The sequence below is a fragment of the Natrix helvetica genome (genome assembly GCF_964273705.1).
Source record: "Natrix helvetica genome assembly, chromosome: 3".
Lineage (NCBI taxonomy): Eukaryota > Metazoa > Chordata > Lepidosauria > Squamata > Natricidae > Natrix > Natrix helvetica.
In genome coordinates, this window is record NC_138549.1 from 107656228 (window position 1) to 107680281 (window position 24054).

The 24054-nt window shown below is 36.4% G+C and overlaps 1 protein-coding gene across 9 annotated transcripts in view; it reads left to right on the plus strand.

Annotated features, from left to right (window-relative positions):
- The window catches only part of DAB1 (DAB adaptor protein 1), a 771291-nt gene that overhangs the window by 685224 nt on the left and 62013 nt on the right, over nt 1–24054 (plus strand). For 8 of the 9 annotated variants that reach the window (XM_081946493.1, XM_081946496.1, XM_081946500.1 and 5 more), the window contains 3 exons: nt 19627–19758; nt 22708–22827; nt 23298–23336. In XM_081946493.1, coding sequence (XP_081802619.1) covers nt 19627–19758; nt 22708–22827; nt 23298–23336 — 291 coding nt within the window. The remainder of the gene's footprint in view (nt 1–19626; nt 19759–22707; nt 22828–23297; nt 23337–24054) is intronic. The other variant, XM_081946501.1, reaches the window with a different exon arrangement.

Sequence of the window (24054 nt, forward strand, 5' to 3'; positions counted from 1 at the left end):
AGGGTTGCATTTGACCTCGGGGGGGGGGGCAGCTCATGTCAGGGGTGCCTATGGTGGCCTGAGCTCTCTGCAAGCAAAAAGAGGTTCCTGAGCTTCTGCAGTGATGGCTTCTGCAACCCTCTGCTAGAGAAAATGAACCTTGGGAGGCTACCTGCTGCCCTCTCGAGCTCCATTTTTGGCTGCGACAGCCTCCTGCAACTTTCTGCCAGTAAAAACAGATCTTGGGAGGGCCTCCTGAGCTCAATTTTTGCTTGCGGGAGGCACCACGAGTGGGCGCTGTCTGATTACCTGCACCCACGAGTTCGCTCAGGAAGCCTGCCTTGCAATCAGATCAGCCAGCTCACGAGCTATGGCTCCAAGGCTGTTTCCCGGTGGCGCTCCTTGATTCTGGGCACTCGGAAGGATGCGCAACCGGCTGTTTCGTACGCAGCGGTCCTTTGCTGCTTCCAGGGTGGCCCAACTGGCCAGATCTAACACCTCATGGGCCAGATCCGGGCCCTAGGCCTTGAATTTGATGCCCCTGCCATGCTGTTGTTGTTTACCTTTGAAAATAGGCAGGTTTACCAATGCAGAAAGTAGGTTCTGTGCAAGGATACTGATGTTGAAGTGAATATGTGCATTGTTATTTGTTTGCTAGATTCAGTTCTATGGCTATTGGAGACAAGTCCACAACATATAGTGTATAGCTGTGTAATGCTTTGGGTTTGAATTGGAAGAGGTGCCTTGGAACAAATTCTACAAATTGGAGGGAAATTCGACACTGATTTCTGGCTGCCTCTCCTCAGCCATCTGATTGCCTGCGGCCACGAGTTCGCTCAGGAAGATTTGGATCTGTTAAACTAGTGGTGCAGATTCTAATGGCAAAGTCAAAACTGTGATATAAAAGTTATACTTTTATTTATTATTACTTAATTTACCTAATTTTTTCTTCCAGTTTTGCTGATAGGCACTAGATTTTTTAAAAAGGACATTTTGACAGTTTGTGTTTGCTATAGTGATTGCCATAGACAATATCTACCCAATTTAATATCTTTTTATTTTTTACTACATATTTTACTAATAATGTTGGAAGGTAAGTTGGGAATCAAACTGGATAAAATTACAAAGAATTATTCTGAGGAATGGACACAGATAGGGCGTGTATGTACAAGAAGAAAGAAATATGACTTTATTTTAAAGATATATTGAGGAAATTACTTTTTCTTTGGCAGGATTTGTAGCATTATTCTCATTTATTTTTGTGGAAAATAATAAGCAAATTTTCTAGCAAAAAAGATCCTGAAAGCTAGTGACAGTAAAGATCTATTGGACACTGTTCAAAGTTAACATTTAAATGTTGTGTAAGCTTGAAGCTGTATCTGAACTTGCTCTCTAGTGCAGCAGCCCCCAATCTTTTGGGCACCAGGGACCAATTCCACGGAGGGTGGTTTTTCTGTGGATCTGGAAGCTGGTTTTGCATACTGCCTGGATCCTGCCCATGCACAGATGGGGCTTCGCTCGCTTGCATGGCCCAGTTCTTGGCAGGTCCCAGGCTGGTCTACGGCGTGGGGATTGGGCAGCCTTGCTTTAGTGTATTTGTACTGGAAAATGGGGGACCGGGAGGAAGTTGTATTTTCATGGTTGTCAAAATAAAAATATTGCTAATTGTGTTCAGTGCAGGTAGAAATTGTGTATAGTGGAAGTGGAAAAAGGATCAATCTTTCTCCTATTATTTTTCCAATATATGCAGAGGTCAGCAGTATTTTAATAGTATGAGGAATGTCTGAAGTGTCTGTGCCTGATGTGATTTTATTTAACATGAAAAAATTACTATATGTTATTTTACATAATATGAGTCATAGAGCATCTGGTAATAAGCTATAGAGCAGTGTTTCTCAACCTTCCCAATGCCGCGACCCTTTAATAGTTCCTCATGTTGTGGTGACCCCCAACCATCAAATTGGTGTCTCGGTTCCTAAGACCATCGAAAATATGTGTTTTCCGATGATCTTAGGTGACCCCTGTGAAAGGGCCATTCGACCCCCAAAGGGGTCCTGACCCACAGGTTGAGAACCACTGCTATAGAGAAATAAATGTCCCCCATTTCTTTTTTACTCCCATAATTTTACAGAGTAGGATACAAAAAGCTCAAAGGGGAGAAAGTTTTTTTTCAAGGACAGAGACTCCATATTGTAAGTGATTAATTTTAGCCCAACTTTTATTTGTCTGATGGCAGGCTTGCTGCACTCACCTGATTTTTTTTCCTTTCTGGAATTTTCTTTACAGGAGGCTCTGACCATTTGAGTGAACTTTATTCAGAGGCATGCTAGGATGGAAACCCATTGGTTATGTACCCTCTAGTTAGTGTTGACTTTTACTGACCACATATTTTCTACAATGGAGGCTTATATGAGTCCCTTATTAATTTTATGGGAATTATCTGGGTCACCTGCTAAAAGAATAAGCCAATGCATGGTGAAATACCAAGGAACAATTTTATTTCAACTTCCGAGTCCCTTTTGGGAGAGGGGGCGGTCTAGAAATTTAAATAAAGTAAAGTAAAGTAAATCTCCTCTGCAGAAAATAAGGTGCTAAGACAAACACTCTCAGCATTTGAAATCAGTCCTTCATAAGAAATATGGCAGAGCATCTGAGGAAAACCCAAGAGAGCTCAGGATTGTTGGATAGCATAGATCTCATTTTTCTTGATTCTTTTGGTCAAAGATGACGAGCAGGAAAGATAAATCAAGAGAAATAGAATAGAACATACAATTGGGCTTGGAGGGGACCTCAGAGGTCTTCCAGACCAATTCCCTGCTCAAGGCAGGAGCCTTATACCTTCACAGTCAAATGGTTATCCAGTCTATTTTTGAAAACCTCCAGTGATGAAGCACCCACAGTTCTGGAGATAAGCTATTCCATTAATTAATTGTTCTTGCTCTCAGAAAATTCCTCCTTACTTCTAGGTTGGATCTCTCTTTAACAAGATTTTACCCATTATTCCTTGTTCTGTCCTCTGGTGCTTTGAAGAATAAGTCAATCCCCTCTGGCAGCCCCACAGGTATTAGAAAACAGTTATCATGTTTCCCCCTTCTCTTCGCTAGGCTAGACGTAGGTCAACTGTTCATCATATGATGTAACCCTCAGACCCTTTATATACAGCAACAATGTGAAACACAAAAAGAATATGCTTGTTCTTCTGATCATGAAGTACACAATTTTCCCTCATGTCCCAACCTGCTACCTGTGTTTAGAGAAAGGGAAATTGGTTGGGAAACTATGGGCAGAACATGGCAAGCCCATTGTGAACAAATTAGCAGCACATTCTCAATCTTTTCTACAGTAATGCACTGTAAACACTGATACTTGAATAATAAAATAATAAAATGAACCATATAATATTTGAATTAAGTCATAGGTCTGATTAAGAGGAAATATTTGTACAATGCAGTCTCTAAAAATTGTAAATTTGGAGAGAACAAAGGCTATGTTGACACCTGAAATAAATAATGAACAGGAAGCAAGCATTATTCTCTCCTAGACATGAAATAATGATTGCTTGTGTTTAACTATAAGGCAAGAACAGCTCAGCATTTGAGAAATGCCATTTATTTTCCAGCAAAGAAGAAAATAACAAGAAAAAAAGATATTGTAAGCGAAGAAGCTCAAAGGATTCCTCCCCATTTTGAACTAAGTTGATATACTGAGTATTTAACTATTGTATGATTGTGATTTTGTGATTCAGATTAGAGAAGAAGGAGTGAAACTTAATGCCAAACTTAATTTCCATGAAAACAAAAAAGAGTCAAGCTTAGCTTTTGTTTTTAGGTTCTGCTCTTGAAGTCCTTGGAACCTTATGTTGTGGGATTGCTGCCCCAGCTTTGGTTTCTCAGTGCACCATCTTGGTTTAATTGAAATAAAGTGATATTATAATTCAATGTGACATGCTCCTTGGGGTAGTAGAAATGACCACCTCTGGATAATATTGAAATTACTTTTTAAAAGCCCTTTCAGACTGTTCTCTCACATAAACTCTCTGAGATGTCTGTCTGTCTGTCTGTCTGTCTGTCTTTCTTTCTTTCTTTCTTTCTTTCTTTCTTTCTTTCTTTCTTTCTTTCTTTCTTTCTTATGAAATACATCAATTTTCAATTTTAATTTAATTCAATTGAAACAGAACTTAATGAAATAAATTAAGTTTTCTTCTAATATAGCATCAGCCTACTACTGTTTCATGTAGTATGTAAAAATAACTGTAACAATCTGGGAGAGGGGTTAGGTTTCTTTTTCTCCATGATCATGCTATTAGATCTCTTGAACAAAAAGAAGCAGAAATGGACAAAAAGAAGCAGAAACGGACAAAAAAAAGACCCTTACAAATCATAAAGTTAGTAAGGCTAGGGCTAGAAACAATAAGACTTCAGTATGATAGTATTGCTAAAATGTATGGTGAATTTCCAATCTCTTTACCATTGCTTGCAGTGGAAGTTTCAGCAACAAAGCAAAATCCCTTGAGACAGACATTCTTACACCTTTCTCTTCCATATCAGTTCATTCATTTTGGGAAGGTTCAAGAGGCCCTTGCAACTTAAAGGGTCTCCATCAACTTATAAGATAAAATGCATATTTCTTGTTTGTTACTATTGACATGCTTTCAAACACACCTTCAAGCTTCCCTGATCCTTAATCTAGACAACCCTGATGCTATGCAACAAATAGGCTCCTTAACCTTTTCAGTTTCTTTTATTTGTATTTCAGAGCTATGCAAGTGTATTCCTTTTACATTGGCTTTGGAAGTTTCATTTCCTATTTCCATATATCACCCCATGTAGCTTTAAAAATAAAATCTGTACTTCCTTCAGAGTATTTAGCGCAGTTATATATAGACTTGCATTCCTTGTTTCAGATGTTTGATCCAGAAACAAAACTAAATGGTCCTTGTCCCTTAAATGTCAGTAGAGAACTTACAAGTGAAAAAAAATGTTTCACTAGAATTCTGGCAGTTTGATATCATTTAGAGACGTAAAGACAACCCAACCCAGTTTAGGAGAAGCAATCCAGGACAGTAAAAAGATATATCCAGGGAATAATCTATTCTACGTGAGAATCAGCTCATTAGCATTAGCACATTTGAGGACATGGGAAAACTACATTGGGTATTTTAAATATCCACAAGATAGTAATTTTACACAAATGTAAATGTTACACCCTTAGAAGATTGCCAAATAGTTGAGTTGTTATTTTTCTACCTCCAGTAGGACAGGAATGCTTTAGAAATAATCTAACCTAGCACTCTGGTTTTAAGTTACAAAGATTGTACTGTATTTTTCAGAGTATAAGACGCACCAAGGTTTTAAAGAGGAAAATTTAAAAAAAAAAGTTTTTGCACTCTTCAAACCTCCCAAAAACAGCCTGTCCCCCCCCCCCCCCAGAAAAGGGCATTGATAGCCATTAGGAGGCTTCTAGAGTGCTCCTGGGGATTGGGGAGGGCAAAATTGAGCAAAGAATTGCCTGGTTTTTTTGCTCATTTCTGCCCTCCCCAGCCCCAGGATCACTGAGAGCCTTATAAAAGTTATGCATGGCCATTTTGGTGAAGGGGTTTCGGGAGGCAAAAAATGCTGTATTCAGACACACCCAGATTTTCAGCCTCTTTTTTGAGGGAAAAAGGTGTGTCTTATACTCCGAAAAATATGGTATATATTTCAATTCTAAGCAGTCACAATATTTATTTAGTTTTTCAATTTCTATAGTCACCCACCTCAGCCAAGTGACTCTGGAAAGCTTATAGTTCTAAATCGATAAAACTATTAAGACAATTAATTTCTTTTTCATTGATAGCTAAGCTATTTGGAGAATTATCTGAGATTGCACTCTCTTTTGTCTCTAATACTTGTCTTCCAGAAATGAATTGTTTTTCTTGCTTTTTGTGAGCCCAACTGAATGAACACTGTTAGATCACACAGATTCATTGTGGCCAATTAGTTTCCAGTCACATAGTACATCCGAGTTAGATGGGACCTTGGAGGTTTTCTAGTCCAATCCCTTGCTCAAGCAGGAGACCATATACCAGTGATGGTGAACCTTTTTTGGCTCACGTGCCATAAGTGGGGGAAGCCCAGGGGGGGTCCTGTGCAGGCGTGCCACGCCCATAATGCAATGCGTGGTCCCCCAGTGCACATGCGTTCACTACAGGTGCAACCCTCCCATTTTTGCATGCTTTTTTCACCCTCCCCAGGCTCAAGAGACTTTATAGGAGCATGGGGAAGGCAAAAACAGCCTCCTCTGCACCCCCGGAAGCCCTCCGGAGGCTTCAGGGACCTTCAGGAGGAGTCAAAACGACCCTCCGATCAAACCGGAAGTCACTTCCGGTTTGCTTGGATGGTCGTTTTAAGCGCTCCAAAGGCTTCAGGGACCTTCAAGAGGCCTCCCTGAAGCCTCCGGAGCAGTCAAAATGACCCTCTGAGCAAACAGGAAGTCCATTCCCGAACTTCTGTTTTGCCCATAGGGCCAGGTTTTTGTGCTCAGGAGGCTTCAGGGAAGCTCATGAAGCCTCCGGATGGCCTCCCCAGGCTCCTATAAGGCCTCTGGAGCCTGGGGAGGATAAAAAATGGCTTTAAAAAAGGGTGAAGTCAGCTGGCTAGCGCGCACATGCACGCTGGCCAACTGACATCGCCATCACTGCCCTATACCATTTCAGACAAACAGTCAAAGAAGAAATGAGTGAGGTAACTCATTGAGGTGAGTCTCAAAGGTGCTTTTTCAAAAGGCAACTGGACTTACTTTGTTTTTTCTTAAAGACGTTCTTATCCTAGAAGCTTCATCGGTTCTGGCAGGAACCAACAAATCTTGGATTAAAAACCAAAACATCTTCAAGGAAAAACAAAGAAAGTCCAGTTGCCTTTTGAAAAAGCCTTTTTGAGAACCATGATCTGGATGACTGAGAATCTCAATAACCATTTAGCTATAACTGAGGTGAGGTTACCTCAGCCAGGTAATATACAGCAATTCTGATGCCCAGTTTAAACAATTCATCTACTGTCATCTTGTTCTTTACTCAGATCTCTTTTTTTTCTATATGTTAACGTAAACAATTTGTCTTCTGTATGTTTATAAGATACGCATACCTGTGATCTAGGCAAGTTCTGTGCCTAAAATCATAAGCTATTACTTTCCTTGGAATGAAAGCACCGTAACTTTTATGTTCACTTTAACTACAGCATCACATCCTCCATATGCTGCTTTAAAACATTATCTTAAGGAAGGACGAATCTATCAGTATTTCAAAGAGGTTACTCTTTATTTATTGATTATACCTCCCTGTGGTCAATATTGAACATTTTAACAATAAGTAGTTTAGACAACAGAGTTTGTGAAGTAAACATTCTAAGAAAAATATATCCAGAAATACCAATAAATTACTTCCTAACACTGTGAAACTTTTTTAGAGTCACCTGTATCACAAATTTAATAAGGGAATAAATGTATAACAATAGCTCATATTTGGTGTTAAGTCCTCGAGGCTACGACGCCATTGACTATCATTGCCGGCCCCTGATTGGTTGAGACGCGGCAGCCAGCTGGCGGGAGAATGCAGCCATTCTATTGGTTCAGCGTCTGACAGCTCTAGTATAAAAGGGCTGTCAGCTGTCAAATGTTGCTGTTTGCCGGTTCGTGGTTTGCCTTACATTTTACCGTGTTAAACTGTTAATAAAGGTTGTGTTAGCTTCAACCTGCCTTGCCTCAGTTCCTGCCTGCCTCATTCTCCCTACAAAACATTTGGCTTCAAGTTTTTGTTTCTCTCAGAATCAGAGGACTTAAGCATTTTTCCATTGCATGACATCCATTTAATCATGTTCTGTATGTATTAGACCTGCAGGAGTGATTTGGGGTTCTTAATGTACTTTGTGCCATGAAAGTGCTAGAATGCATCTCCTCAAGGCAAAGAAGCAATACTGTTTGCTTTGATGAGGTACTTTGCATCATCTTTTAGTTTGTGTCAACTGCCATTTGCAATAGGCTGGTAACAAGCTGTAGCGGCATTAAGGCTAGCTTCACTTTTATAAGTCAGGATGCCATTTTAGATAACAAAGCTGCTTTAAGATGATGTTTTGTAAACCATCACCAAAGTGAAACACCCCCACAGAAGATCTGCACAATTTTACCATGGATAAGGCATGTTGCAATGATGATGTAGTAATATATTATTTACTTACTTACTTACTTTACTTTATTCACACTTATAGACCGCCCCCTCTCCCAAAAGGGACTCGCATGCCTTCCAAATATGAACGTTCAAAATGTGTATCCTGAGAAGAGGTAGTTTCAGCAGACTGATTTATCTACTCTAGAACAATATAAATATGGCATCTATATTTCATTCATCTATCAGTAAACTGATGGATCTTGAAGAGAAGAATGTGCACTCTATTCTGGAACAATAAGCAGCAGAATGAGAAAATATTTTAAGCCTGACTTGTTTATGGCCAGTTGCCTGAATGCCCATCACAAACAAGAAATGCTACACAAGAGTGGCCAGGGAAAGCTTTGAAGTTACACTGACAGATGTTATGTGGTGGGGTGGGGCAGGTTTGCTGGCTAGTAAAATCCGGTCCTCTTACTTTTAATATAGGATTTTAATGAAATGTCCTTGAGTTTAAAGGAATTCATCCCTTGAGGCATTTTTTTTCTTCCTCATATTTTGTAATGGCTGTTACAACAAAATGTGTTTAAAGGGAACAGATGAGGATGTGTTTTTTTCTGAAACTGAGACAGATGCTGTGGATGTGCCATTAGGAAAAGATGAACGACATCTGGCATGGCATCCTTTTTGCTTGCATGTTTATGTAAGACATAATATATTAAAACATTGACTGTTTCTCTATTTATTTGAATTAGATATTCTATGATTAAAAGTGCTCTCTCTGTCTCGCTCGGTCTCTCTGAATAAGAGAGGATTCTGAGATAAAAGTTTTGAGGAACATTTTTGAAAGAGTATTATTCTGTGTGTGGTATTTATATGGTACATGATTATGTGTGGCTTTTTACCTGTTGATTGGGATGCTGATGGACAGCTACTAAGTCACTGGCTTTTTTCCCTTGTGCTGCCAAGCCCTCGTCTCCTAAGTATTTGATAAGCTGGTGGCAAATCAGCACTCCTGTTGACTGACAAGCAGCCTGTCTCTCTGGCTTCAATCACTTCCCTGGCTGTTTTTGTACTTGCTCATCTAACAATTATAGTAGCTACAAAATTGAATGTATGTCATTGCATTGTGGGGCTATCAATGAGTTTGGATATTCTTGTCTATACCGCTTGCTTGTGTTCTTGAAAAAGTATGGCACCAAAAATAACTCTATTAAAACATACCAAAATGCAAAAATAACTAGTCCAACTATTCTTGTTCTGTGTTTTTGAAAAATATAATCCATGTATTATATATTTTTAAAAATCCCTTGTAGTTTCTTCAAATTTAAGTGTAGGTCTTTATCAAAGGAAATTGATAGTCTGTGGACAGAGTGCTTCAGAAAGCTTTACTCGTGCTCTGATAAACCCTTTTCCTTCAAAAGAGCATTTTTTAAAATATTCTTCTTGCTGAAGAATGGCCTTCTAAAGACTTTAAAACTTGCCCACAAATATTTCTAAAAGTTATGGCTACCCCTTTGTGATGTTTGTTTTTATCCAGAAGTGCTATTATAAAGGGCATAGAGTCCTCATAATCAATATTGTTTGTCATCAGGTTATTTTTACGATGCAGAAAGGAGGAACATCAGCTGAACATGATAATGTTGCACTTCCCTTAAAAAGCCAACCTAGCTCTTGATTTGTAAAGAAAAATGGAGGAAGACAGCTTCCCAGCTACCACTCCACTTGTTATAATCTTATGTATTGCTAATCCATCTATGAAGCTAATGATATACTATAATTTGTGATAGGCAAGGCTCCCATAACAACACACACTTCTCTGCCGTGGTATAGTTAGTTAGCAATGCAAAAAAATGCCATTGGTAAATGTAAGGCTTTATTACTGTCAAAGGCATTAAAAGTGCTGTTTAAGCTATTTAAGTAACTATGAAAGCCACAAGGCATCTGTTTCTCAGATTCCCATCTTTGCAGTTTTTAACAATACGTTGCATGAAGTGACATTGAAATGGATAGACTACGCCTGTAGATATGCCTAAGGACTAGTTTGACATTACATTTTATTCTGTAACCTAGATTTTTTTAAAGCAGCATTGGGATCTTTCTAGCTAATATATAGATTTATGTGCAATTCTCAGTGACTTAAGATCTTGGATGTTCTTAAATCTTGTATAACAGGCTTATTTATGTATTATTTAAAATGTTTGCCCTTTAGTTTTCAATTCTAGCATATTATACAAGTATGTCAAAAAAAACCAAAACTTAATATGTTGTCACAAAGTAAAACTGCAGATAAACAAAAGCAGCATTAATAATGAGCAATAGAGAGGCGGTTTTGTGTCCAGCAACGCTTTTGATTTTGAATATCTTCTTGAAACAAAGTGCATCATAAATTCCTTTTGAAACCACATTTTATGGTGGCTTTCATATTTATGAGGATAGAATTAAAAAAAGTCAGCAATACCAGTTGCATTCTTCATTGCAAGTCATTATTCACTTATTTTTTGCAATGCAGTGGAAGTTTTATGTGCTTGCATATATATGCTCTCAAAACCAGAAAAGGCCTCAGGTTGGCTTTAATAAACCTTTGAGAGATGTGCCTATTCAGTGTTCCAGACAACAAGCTTATGAATCACCCATGCACGTGAGTTGCACAACTTACTTATAGAAAATGGCAAAAAATTACCCATTGGGAATGCTGGATTCATTTAATGATCATGTTAAACTACTATTGCTTAACTACTTGCTTAACTACTATTTTGTCATAAAAATGGTTATAAAATCAACATAGTAGGTGTGACTAGCTTAATGACTGGAATGACCTACAAACCAACATTCCAGGTTCAATTGTGGTCATAAGTCAAGGCCTATCTGTATATCATAATTTCATGGGCTCATTTCTGAGCTGATAAATTGCCTCTAAAAAACACAAAATGAAATTATGGAAATTTGACATTATGCAATGCATGTTGTTGCCATGGGGCCTTTAAATTTGGAATAAAGATATTTGTCATAATCATTAATCATGTTTATAATCCAGTGTCACTAAGGGACATATCAACAAAATTGTGAAGTGACTTTAAACCGTCATACATTTATGCAACAATGGAGAATACCTTGATTATAACTTGTAAAAAATCTTTAGCTGCTGTACTAAAATGCTGTATTCTTTGTTATATTAAAATGTTTTGCTTCGAAATACAGGCAATGAGGTAGCAAACATACTGAATACTGTGTATATAGGTGATTAGCCCATGGACGAAGCTATCTGAATGCACACTGTGGATATAAGATAAGGAAGCTAACAATCAAGGCAACTTGGGTTCCAGCCATTTGGAGAGCAAATTATAAATTAGACAGGTTTTCCTTTTTTGATCTTTCTTCTTTCAGAAATATAGAGAAAATGAATGCTTGAGAAGATTGGAGGGAGAGAAAGTATAAAGTATATTAGATGGCAGAGAAGGCTGTAGCTAAAATCCTGTGGGACACTGAGACTTAGGAAACCAAATTTATATCATTAAATGTTCAGTGAAGCTTACTGCACCTTCCAAAATGTTTGGAATTGTTTAGAAATTATAAATAGGTCTTCAGGTAATTGGCAAAGAATGCTGAAAAATTCACCAAAGGGCCAGTAAATGGAAAAGGAGATATACATGCACTGGATCAAAGGTGATATTCAGCAGGTTCTGGCCAGTTCTGGAGAACCGAAAGCGGAAATTCTGAGGAGTTCGGAGAACTGGTAAATACCACCTCTGACTGGCCCCGCCCCTATCTATTCTCTGCCTCCCGAATCCCAGCTGATCAGGAGAAAATGCGGATTTTGCAGTACCCTTCGCCTGGATTGGAGTGGGAATGGAGATTTTACAGTAACCTTCCCCTGCTACACCCACCAAGGCATGCCATGCCCACCAAGCCATGCCCACAGAACCAGTAATAAAAAAATTGAATCCCACCACTGTACTGGATGTGTGATCTTGGTCAAAGAAGAGGGAAGGAAACTTTATGAGTTTGGTTTGGAACCTTTTCCCAGGTTCCTGCCTATCCTTGGCAGAATTTGCAAGAACACGAGGCTTGATCATATTGAAATGCAGGCAAGTTGTTTGTTCAGGTTAGGATGATAAATGTCATTTGAGAACATTTTCATTTTAGGTATAAATTTGGATTCAGAGTGTTTTCTACTAATCTTCTTGATGTTGCATATATTTGGAGGGAAATTATTGTGAGGATGTCTGTAGAGATTCTCAGTCATCCAGGTCACGGTTGTCCCAAAAGTGCTTTTCCAGGAGGAAACTGGACTTTCATGTTTTTTTTTCTTTTGAAGACATTTCACTTCTTATCCAAGAAGCTTCTTCATCTCTGCCAGGATAGTGGCGGATAGAAGGATTTATATTACTTGTAGACAGCTGGTAATTTGCATCCTTTTAGAGCAGGGGTGTCAAACTCACGATGACACGTCATCAAGTGACTTTTCTTCCCATTTGCTAAACCGGGGGTGGGCATGGCCAGCATGTGATGCATCCGGCCCGGGGGCCATGAGTTTGACACTCTTGTTAGAGGGTCATTGGAGCACTTGGAGGTTTACCTGTGTCCTTGGGATGTCCTCCTATCCCCCACTATCCTGTCAGAGCTGAAGAAGCTTCTTGGATGAGGAACAAAACATGTTCAACAGAAAAAACAAGAAAATCCAATTTCCTCCGGAAAAAACACTTTTGGGACTATTGTGGGGATGACATTGTGAAACTGACATAAGTATGCCTACCACATTTGTATGCTTGCTCCACAGATAATACAAATTGACTAGGTTTCAAAATATGCCTTTCCTCAAGACGTCATTCCTGAATCTAGTATATCAGCCTAGAAATATTACTAAATACTGCTAAATAAATAATGTCAAGGAATTATAAGGAAACATAAAAAAATGATAGGATGTGAATTATTCATATTAAGTCTGTGCATTTTGCATACCATGCTCTTGAAATGGTTTTTAGGGTATGAGGATTTATGAATCTTATTATACCTTTGAACATTCCATTCAGAACTAGAATAAGGAACATTTGGTTTTATTTTGTAATGCTAGATGATGTATTAAAACTTGGATAAGACTGGCTTTTCTCACAGAATGCAATTACTCGTCATTGGCAAAGCTGAGAAGTAATAGACACATGTTTGTGTCTTCTGTAGAATACTATGTACAATACTTTGGTACAAAACTATGTAATGTTTAGGCAGTATTAGTTATATAGATCAAAATCAGCATGACTGCAGGGAAAATACAGGATAACTCTATGTGAACTAGTGAGGGTTGTAACACGTGATCACATATTTAGAAATATCTAGTGTTAATAACAGAAGCTTGAGAACATCATTGACCCCAGAAAGCAAATACTGTATATATGGATCATAGAGTTTTCATTCACAGACTCAATTACCATATTTTGGATGTATTATAAGAAGACCAAGTTCCGAGTGGTGTGGTGGCCTAGAGGTGGCGCTCTCACCTCATAATCAGGAGAATGTGAGTTTAATCCTAACTGGAGACAGAAATTCCTCTCTCTGGGCACGATGAGAATATATCTGCTGAACAAAACTCTGCATTGGCGATGGAAGGGCATCTGGCCATTAAAACACTCAGCTCTGCTCAGTTGCCTAGATTCCACCCCACAAGGGATTATTGGTCATTAAAAGAAGAGGATGATAAGAAGACCAAGTTCCCTTGAGATTGTGCTAGGAAAGCTGGAAAGAAAAAGAAGAGGACAACTAAGAAAAAAGTGTATGGACTCAATTACAGTGGTGATAGATGCAACAAAGGAAGACCTGAAGGACCAGTTTAGGGACGGATTATCCTGGAGATTTTATTGTTGCTAAAGGGTTGAGGCTGATTTAATGGCAAATAATAATCACCAAAAGCTAAAAGTTATGGTGCTGTGTAAATATTCCCTTACTGATTTCCATTTTTCTATAAGAACTTTGATCTTGAAAGTGTGTAAATTTAAAAGAAGCTAAAAGTTTCACTCAGACTTCTGGAATAGTTCTTTTCTAGCCCTTTAAATTGGAAGAGAAAATATGCTAGTATTTAAAAATTCTGTGGACACTAAGCATTCCTGAATCCTTTTTCCTAATTTGGAGCTGAGCCTGAATGCTAAAATTTTAAATTAAGCACAATCAAACATTGTGTAATCAGAATCTATTTTTCCTAAAATTAAATTATTGTACACCCTTTAGAAGTGAATAGAAAAAAATAATACACTAAAAAGGCTATTCCTATGCCCTGATCTTGTTATAATTGCCTTCCATTATGTTTCCCAGATTTCTTTACATACACATAGATTGAAAAAGTGAATCAGTAGTAGTCGATTTCAAAGTGCATTTTTGTTGCATGCTGTTTTTAGTTAGTTTTCTAATATTGTGCATGAATGTGCCCTGAATAATTATCTGTTTTGTAGAACAACTTAGAATGCTTGAATTAAACGGTGTAACTAATTTAGTCCATGGACAATTGATATGTTCTACATTGAATTTAGAAGCTTCTGGTGACTAATTAGAAGTAGAGGGGGTGTGCATAAGTGCACTAAGATGCCTATCATCCCTGTCATTGTACTTTTATTCTCTTATTCTGATCTCGTTTTTGTTTGACAAATATAAATAAATAGATAACGAAATAAATGTTGCCTTTTACAGAGAGATGTTCTAAACCAATATAAAATACTTCATTCTATACCTACTGTGTTGGGACACAACATGCTTAATAGAGTCTAAGAATTTCTTGACAGCCACTTACTTAAATTCTCTATAAATACTGATAGGATAGTAGCTGTGTGCATGTTTTTTTCCCCTTCTGTTCAATTGAGTCTGATTCTTTACTGCTTCTTAATAGCCTGGTGCAAATTACAAGGTAATACTTTTACATCAGCCATTGGAAATATAATGACTTTCCAGGACTTAATGAGGTTTCCTGAATAAATAAAAATGTTTCTATTTGCTGTCTCTGCATTACAGATATTTTACCATTGCAGAATAAACTTTATGTCCAATTCCACAAATGAAGAATGTGATCATAGTTTAATTTCTGTGCAAATACTGCTTGGCAATCAATAAGGTAATGACAAAAAAAATTGATTTAACAGAACCTTGGGATAAAGAAAGGGATACCTAATTTTACAATTAGAAGGAAGGCATACAGCTGGAATGCAGAAGAAAATCTAATAAATCAATATAATTATATTATGTAAATAAGCTAATATAATTAATACACTAGAGAATATGTAGTTCTCTAATATGAAGAATGCTTACCCCTTCCAACAAAATTAATTTACTCTTCTAAATTTATTGGCAGATACTGTATGTCATAATATATGATCAGTAGGATATAAGTAAGCTTTTGTGAATAATGTGGCTATTTTGTTTGCTTAGGATCTGGATAATTACTAAATTACTAAAAACTTTGGAACCCTAGAAATATCAGTTCAGGTCTTTAGTCTTACACTCATTCAAAAAGGGGTCTGACAACAGAGTATTTGTTCCATTATGTTCCATGATTGTGCAAATGTCTAAATAATTATGGTTCTTTGATTGTTTATGTGGCATTCATCCAAAATATTGTCAGCTATCCTTTTTTGCAAGCTCTAATAAGCAAGCTAGGGCATCACCATCTTTTATACAGTTACTATTTATCTATCAAGTTTACTTTGTCCTGGAATAAAATAACTTATGTCTGTTTTTCTTGCTCAGACTTGTGAAGAAATAGAGCTGTAGAATAGAGAGTAGATGCACTAGATAGCCTGTTTGTAATTCTTCTGTAGAGCTTTAGAATTTCAGGTTGTGGTTCTTAATAGATTCTGATTTGCTTATTTTTCAAAGTATTCTGGCTTGCTTAAAACCCTGAAACCTACATACTATTTTCATGGAGTGCTTTATGTTTAATATTTCTTGAAACAAAAGAAAAATATGAATCTGACAGCCTAATGTAGGACACCAACATATCCAAACCTCTGGCTAAACCAATATTCATACAGACTGAATCTGTATGGAATCCAGATTCCTCATAGCTAGGAAAATGGAATGGGGGGTGCTGTTTTGAGTGCCTGCTGAATTCAGTATGTTGGAAAGCACTTACTTGTTTAAACAATTTTATAGCTGCTGATCTCATGACAATTTTGACAACATAGATTATCTGCTTAACTTTGGGTCAATATTATAGACATTTCTCTAATTTGGCTAGAGTTTGGATGTTGCGCAGTGTCTCCCCACCTCCTTCTGTTTCCTGCTTATATCTCATACTCATTCTTGAAATCCAGCAAAATAACTGACAGAAGGTGATTCCTATGGAAAATCTATATAAATTATACATAAGAATATTTAAATTATACATTTATTGTAATAGCCAGTATCTATTTTAGTGAGGATTGGAGTTCTACATTGATAAGAACAATAATTAAATTCCATGCTTAATTTTGTAATGTAGTTTGGGAACACTGCTGCATTAAAATATGGCATGGAAAATTCGTTATAGAAATAGAAAAATAAACTTGCACCAAGACTAGCACCCAACTTTTTACAATTGAGCAATCCACTTTGGGTAACCCAAAGTAACTGTTGAGTAGTTGTTAAGTGGACTGTTTTCCTGTTAACTTCAGTTTGGTAGAAATGTCATTTGTCCATGCACACAGCTCCTTATACCCCCTAGATGTGGACATTGTTTGCTTTCTGGAGGTAAATCATAAGATGTTTCGTCAAAGCTGAACAAAACAAGGCATCAGTTTGAGGTTTTATATACAATTGATGAATACATATATTCCCTTTAAAAAAAATGCATAGTAAAACTCAGATCTCTGGTTAATTCTGAAGTTGACCCTAAGCAAGACAGACCTGCCATTGATGTATTGTGCCTCTTTCTCTCTCTTTCTCTTAATTGCTCAGGTGTTTAATATAGGTGAGAAAGCACCAGCCCTAATGCAGCTAATACGATTCACAGTTACTAAGGGTTTTCATAGTATTCATAGATTTCAGAGACCTTAGATGTAACTCCAGCAAGTCGCATCCTAATCATCACCAGCCTGAATTGTGATGATACATTATAAGAGAGGATTCCTTTTAAGACCAACCTGAAGCTGAAGTAGATTTAAAATGCAATGGCCTGCTTATTAGTTGTCACATGTTACACTTGTGCTGTGGACCCTGGCTTACCTTCTAAAGTCAAACAACTATTTTTAATATAAAAAGGCTAGTGTGATTTGGGCCTTAAATATTGCCAAGATTTTCTTCTCCAACCTGGATCAACCAAATCAATTGCCCTGGGAGGAGCTGTTGCTAGTATTCTACTTTCATAAAGTGATAGGCATGAAAACACTGTTTTTCTATGAGTGTTTACTCTGTTGAGCGACTGTCTCTCAAGATCAGCCAGTGTGTTCATTTGTATTATTGATGGTTTTGCTTTTAAACTTAGTTTGAATTGGCCTTTAACTAAATGTTGACTTATGGCAATAGTCTGGACTAGTCCCTGCAGTTTTCTTGGCAAGATTTGGGAAATGGTTGACAATTGTCTTCTTCCTATGCCTGAGAGGGAGGGACTGGCCCAAGGCTAGTCATCTAATGGGGAACCAGAATTCATGGTCCCCCAGTTTTTAGGCTGGCATCTTAGCCACTATACCAGACCACCTCTCCTATTGTTTTATATAGAGATAGTACTCAACATAAACCTGTTTGTTTAGTGACTCTTTGAAGTTACAACATCCCTGAAAAAAGTGATTTACAAACAGTCTTCATACATACAACCATCGCAGCATCCACATAGTTAAATGGTCAAAATTCAGGCATCTGGCAACTGTAATGTATTTACAATGGCTGCCCCATCCCTGGGTCATATGATTGCCTTTGTGATCTTCACATCTGGCTTCTAACAAACAAAGTGAACAGGATAAGCTGTATTCACTTAACAACCATGTGATTCACTTAATAACTGCAACAATTCACTTAGCCATGGCAAAAAAGACAATAAAAGTGGGTGTGACTTACTTAACAACTGCCTTGCTTAGCAAAGAAATTCTGGTCCCAATTGTCATTGTAACTCAAGGACTATATAATATATATTTGTTCACCATTGAGTGTCTTACTTGTAGATTACAGTATATTCTGCAGTATATTCAAATCTTCATAATATGTAGTTCATATATTTTATGACATAAATTGAGAAGTATAAATGTCAAGAAAATTCATCTTTGAAATAAATGTCAGTTTATCTTATTATCTTAAACTCTGTTAAACTTAAATTCATTTTCTGTGCTAATTAAAAAGATAAATTAAAATTTAGTAGAAAGGATATTTATCTTTGTTTCTCTATATTGCTAGTGCCATTGATTGACATGAGATTTTCTTAATCACTATAATTTATAATAGGTTATAATAACTTAATGAAAAGTTTTTTTACAAATTTAGTTACCATGGTCTCTGTGTGCATGCATTCTGTTTGAGCTTTATGAAATGTTTGCAGGTTTAAATGAAACATGTGAGATCTGCACTGGCTGTAAAATAAAAACATGTTTTATGCAAGATCAATGGTAGGCACACAAAAATGTTAATTTGTCATCTTTGAACATTAATGAAATGCTAATTAAATTATATAAATTAAGCAGAAAACAAAAAAAGCCTTTTTAATAAGAAAAAATAAAATAAAATTGGCAAGAGGGTTTTTAGCTTTGTTACCTAACATGATTGTTCTTGAGTAGCAATTATTAGCATTGGACATTGTGTAAATTGGACTGTCAGAGCAATAGGGAACAAGATATTCAAAACAAAATCATTCAATAAGCCAAAGAAGAGTGTGTGTATGTATGTATGTATCTCACAAGATATTGGGAGAAGAATGGAGCTATGATGAACGTGGTATGATTTCTTTATTTATTATAACAACTTTTACACCATCCAGTCCAAGAATTCTAGAAAGAAAGAACAAATTGCCAGTTGGCCTTTAAATCTTACTTAATCTTATTTAAACAGTAGCAATATTAATTTCAGTGCTAATGCTACTTTAGGATATCCACATATGTTCATCCATAAAGTCCATTTGAAAGATACTGAAGAATAATGGTAAAGGAATTGTAGCAACTCAAGCGTTCTTAATAATCACAAGAAAAGCAACCTGTCATTGAAAGATCTGAAGTTTGACACAATATCACAAGAGAGTATGATAACAGATGAGGAAGATTCATCCAACTGAAAACAGAACACTAGATGAAACACCTAAAGCACCTACAGCATGAAATGATTATAAACATGATCAAAACATCCAGATGTAGTCTTGAAGAAAATGTGCTTGAAGCATTGCTTTTCATTGTGATACTGCTGTTTTACACATTTATCCTTATAAATATAAATCGCATGACTTGATCAAACCACAAGCTTTTCAGTGTGGGATTGTTCTTTTTTCTGATTTATCCTCATAAAAAGGGATCATGTGCTTTCAATCAAACCCTGAGCTTCTGTTAAAAATGCTCTTCTTGTGCTTTGTTTATGAACAGCTACTACAACACCATCATGCAGTACATGAAATTTCATACATCGCAAAGGATATCACAGACCATCGGGCCTTTGGATATGTATGTGGAAAGGAAGGGAATCATAGATTTGTGGCAATAAAAACAGCCCAGGCAGTAAGTATCAAGTATCATTTCTCATTTATATCATCATTTTATCATCCACAGTAGCATTCTTTATGCAGTACATAATACTGTCATAAGCCCCTGCATAAATGTTCTGAAATGACAGTTTAGCAATATCAGTCATGGAAAGGAATGAGCACAGTCATCGTTCCTAGTTTTTTCTTGATGTATTCTTTCTAATTAGTAATTATTTTCCTTCCTAATTAAGCTGTACACACTAGCTGAATACAAATCGGCTTACTTAGTCCCTCCTCAACTCTTTTAGATAGAAAATTATGGAAAACAAATAGCTATTTTACAGGGCCTACTTGAAGCATCTTTTTTATTCCTTTTAATTACCATTATTTTGTAAATATAATTTATATACGGTATATAAAAAGGAATCTTCACCTAGTTAAAATTTGCAGCTTGACCAGTATAAATAAAGTACAAATTAATTCATTAGGAATAGATGAGACTCCCTCCCACCAACATTAAAGAGATTTCTAAGATTGCATTTGTAAGTTTGCAAAGACAAATTAAGGTACAGTAATTACTGATGTGAGTACAGATGCAATAGTTTCAATCTCATATAATATGTAATCTGCTAGTGTTGTTTCTATATCTTACCATTTTGAATTTAAAATTCATTTTAAAGGTATAATAAGTTAAATTTATGCTTAAATAGCATGAATTATTAAATAGAGTCACCAGTAAAGCATTAATAAGAAATTTAAGCTTGAGATGAGTTGGGTTACTCATTTTTGAATTGCATCGTGTTTCAGATTTTCATCAAGACAAAAAAATTACCTGAGAATTAATGCATTACAGCATAAAATGAATTTTATTTTGGTTTTAGTTGCATTTTCTTCACTGCACAGCACTATCCATAATGGACTTTCAAAATGTGGTCCTTGCACTGAAATATCTCTAGGAAAACAGAGGCACCACAAAGAAATTTTATATGAAGTTCTAGTAAGGATTTACATGCATACAGAAGATGGAACGTTGATGATTGGTCTACAACTTATTATTTTTAGGAAAAGTTGATGAGAAGGTGGTTTGGCTCCAATTTCAGGGGGTCCTAAAAAACTCCCAGATTATTTGAATTCCTTCCAATTGGAATTCAGGGTCACCTTTGCTTGGTACATATCCCTCCATGTACCAGCAGCATTTGATGCTATTGATTGTGACATTGTTTTGGCCATATGCAAGGACTGTGGATCCTAGATACTACTCTACATTGGTTTTGCTCTTTCCTAAGCCAACTTTCCTAAGCTTCTATTAGTGCTTTGGAGGGAAGAAAGGTTGAAGCCTTGCATCCTTCAATCTGGGGTGCCTCACCGCTCAGCTTATTTTCCAGAGTTGTTTCACATCAACAAAAGCTGCTCTGGGAGATCATCCATCAATTTAGAGTTAGTTGTCATCAGTATGCTGATGAGATCCAACTCTATATCTGCATCCCAGGCAAGCAAGGGATGGCAATAGAAGTCCTTGCCCCAGTGCCTAGTGGCTGTGAGTGCTAAACCAAATCCAGACAGAATATCAATGAGACAAATTTCCTGTTGGTATAAAAACCTTCAAGGAGAATAATATTCTTCTATGGATTTTCCATCTATTGTTTTAGTTCAATTTCTCTGAAAGTGTTGAAATATAATATCAAATATTTTTTGGATTCAAAGCTTCTTCTAATGGAGCTATTTCAGAAAGGAAGAAAAAAAGGGAGAGTTTTAACTGGGGAATAGCAACCAATATGCAGGTATTCCTTGACTTATGCCCACAATTTTCTTGACTTATGACCACAACTGGGCCCAAAATTTCTGTTGCTAAGCAAGGCAGCTGTTAAGTGGGCTTTTCCTCATTTTACAAACTTTTTGCCACAAATGTTAAGTGAATCACTGCAATTGCTAAGCAAATCTGATTTCCCCGATTGATTTTGATTGTTGGAAGCCAGATGAAAAGTTAAAAATGGTAATCACATGACCAGGGACAGTGCAACTGTCATAAATGCATGCCAGTTGTCAGGTATTCAAATTGTGGTCACATGACCATGGGGATTCTGCAACAATTGTGAAAACCGGTTTTACAGTAAGTCACTTTTTTTCAGTGCTGTTGTAACTTTGAATGGTCACTAAACAAATGTAAGTCTGGGACTATTTGTACTTTTAATTTTATGTTTTGCTATATAGTGTTTTAACATTTAAATTCTGTAAGCCATCTGGTATCTGACAAATGATAGACTACTAATTAATAATAAAATATATTCAGTTATAAAAACCTGTTAGCAGGAAAGTAGTTCTGTAAATGTGCACATAGAACTGCTCAGTTTTACAGTAATTTGTGAGTATATGTACACAACAGCCAAGCTAACAAAAAAGACCCAATACTGATCAAAATGATGCTCAATTTCTAATATAATTAAACAAATTCCATTAGTGAATGAAATTATTTCAAAATTTATCTCCATTATATATTCCATCTTAAATTGTTTTCAGGCAATCCTCATTTAATTATGATAATTGAGACCAGAATTTTTGTTGCAAGTTACATGACTATGCTGTTTAATAATGGCTGTTCCAGCAGACACTCGGTTATTGCATGCTGTTGAGCAAGAACCTCATGTGATTGTGATTTCATGTCAGCTTCCCCTAACTTTGTTTGTGGGAAGCTGGCAAGGAAAGTCACAAATCATGATCACATGACCACAGAAGTGCTCCAACAGCCACATTCAGCACAGTTGAAAGTTGAAACAGTCACTGAATGAGGGCCACCTGTAAGGAGCAACTCTGCCAAACAATATTAATCCCTTTGGTTTAAATGCACTTGCAACAGACTAAATTGTTTGATATTTGTCATTAAGATCTGCCTTATCAGAAATGCTGTTTTATTAGCTAGGCCTTTTGTATATATATATTACATTCATACATAGACATTCATTCGTTATTTCTATATCGTGTGTAGGCAGAACCTGTGATTTTGGATTTGCGAGACCTCTTCCAACTTATTTATGAGTTGAAACAAAGAGAAGAACTGGAAAAGAAGGCACAAAAAGATAAACAATGTGAACAAGCAGTATATCAGGTATTTTAATAATTTTTGGTAGGCAAGTGCAAAAAAATAATATGTGTTTGATTTGGTGCTTTTTTATGGTACAGAACTTGTGATTCAAAACACTAAAAACCAGTTTATTACAAGATCAATTTCTGTATTTGAAGATGGTACTGTTGGTGTTGGTACAATGATGTTTGACAGTGATTAAAATCAATTTAGCTCTAGTGAAAAACTTAATCTTGTGAATTTGTTGACTTGGCAATAAACATATTATAACTTGGAGATCTTTGGAGTAATTGTGTGATACTTTTTCTGGTGTTATTTCATACATAATTTTATACACTGTGGGTTAGGAAGATTCATGCAAATGTGAATTTCTATTTTACATCTATATATTATGCAGTTCCCTTATGCTTTAAATCATGAATATGGCTCTTAGGCATCTGCTGTTCATATTCTCTCCCTTTTTTTGTCTTTATCTTTGACTTTCTTTGTGATAGACAATTTTGGAAGAAGATGTAGAGGATCCTGTTTATCAGGTAATTTTTGAAGCCATTTTTTGTGAAGTTTCAGAATCAGGGACATGGTTTTATCTATAAAAATAATATAAAACAAAACTTCAGCATTTCAAAAACAGATCAATAAGGTATCAAGGATAAGACTGAAAATTATTTAAAAAGTGTTTTCAAACTAGTATTTTAGTTTTTTTTTAAAGCAACAAAACATTAAAAATAGAAAATAAAGGAAACAATGTTGTTAATACTGAAATATAAAAACAATGTCTAGCAATAATAATTGAGAGGTAATTTCAAAAACTAACTCATTTTTGACAGGGTTATTTATATTTGTGCATGTGCTTTGAGGTTGTCCTTTTAAGAGAACGACAGTTCTAATTAACTATTTTAAAGTAAATAAGATGTAAGTTGAAAGATGAGCCGTTCTAAATTAATTTCATTTAATTGGGAGGTCATTTGAGAAACAAAAGTTGCCAAGCAGGTGTGCTGTCATTCCCAGAGCTGGTAAGAGTCTCCCTGTATTCATTATCTAAGATTGTTATTGAAATAATAAATCTGCTCATGCTAAAGATTAATGAAGAAATACACACATTGCTTAATTAGGAAAAAACAATAAGAAATTAATGCTTCTTCAAAAGGAGAAGTGGAAGATAAGTAGTTGTGGCAATGGGAAATAAGATAGGTGCTTCAAGGTAGGTATCTTAGTTCCAATTTTTACAACTTTTACAGCCAATGTCCCATC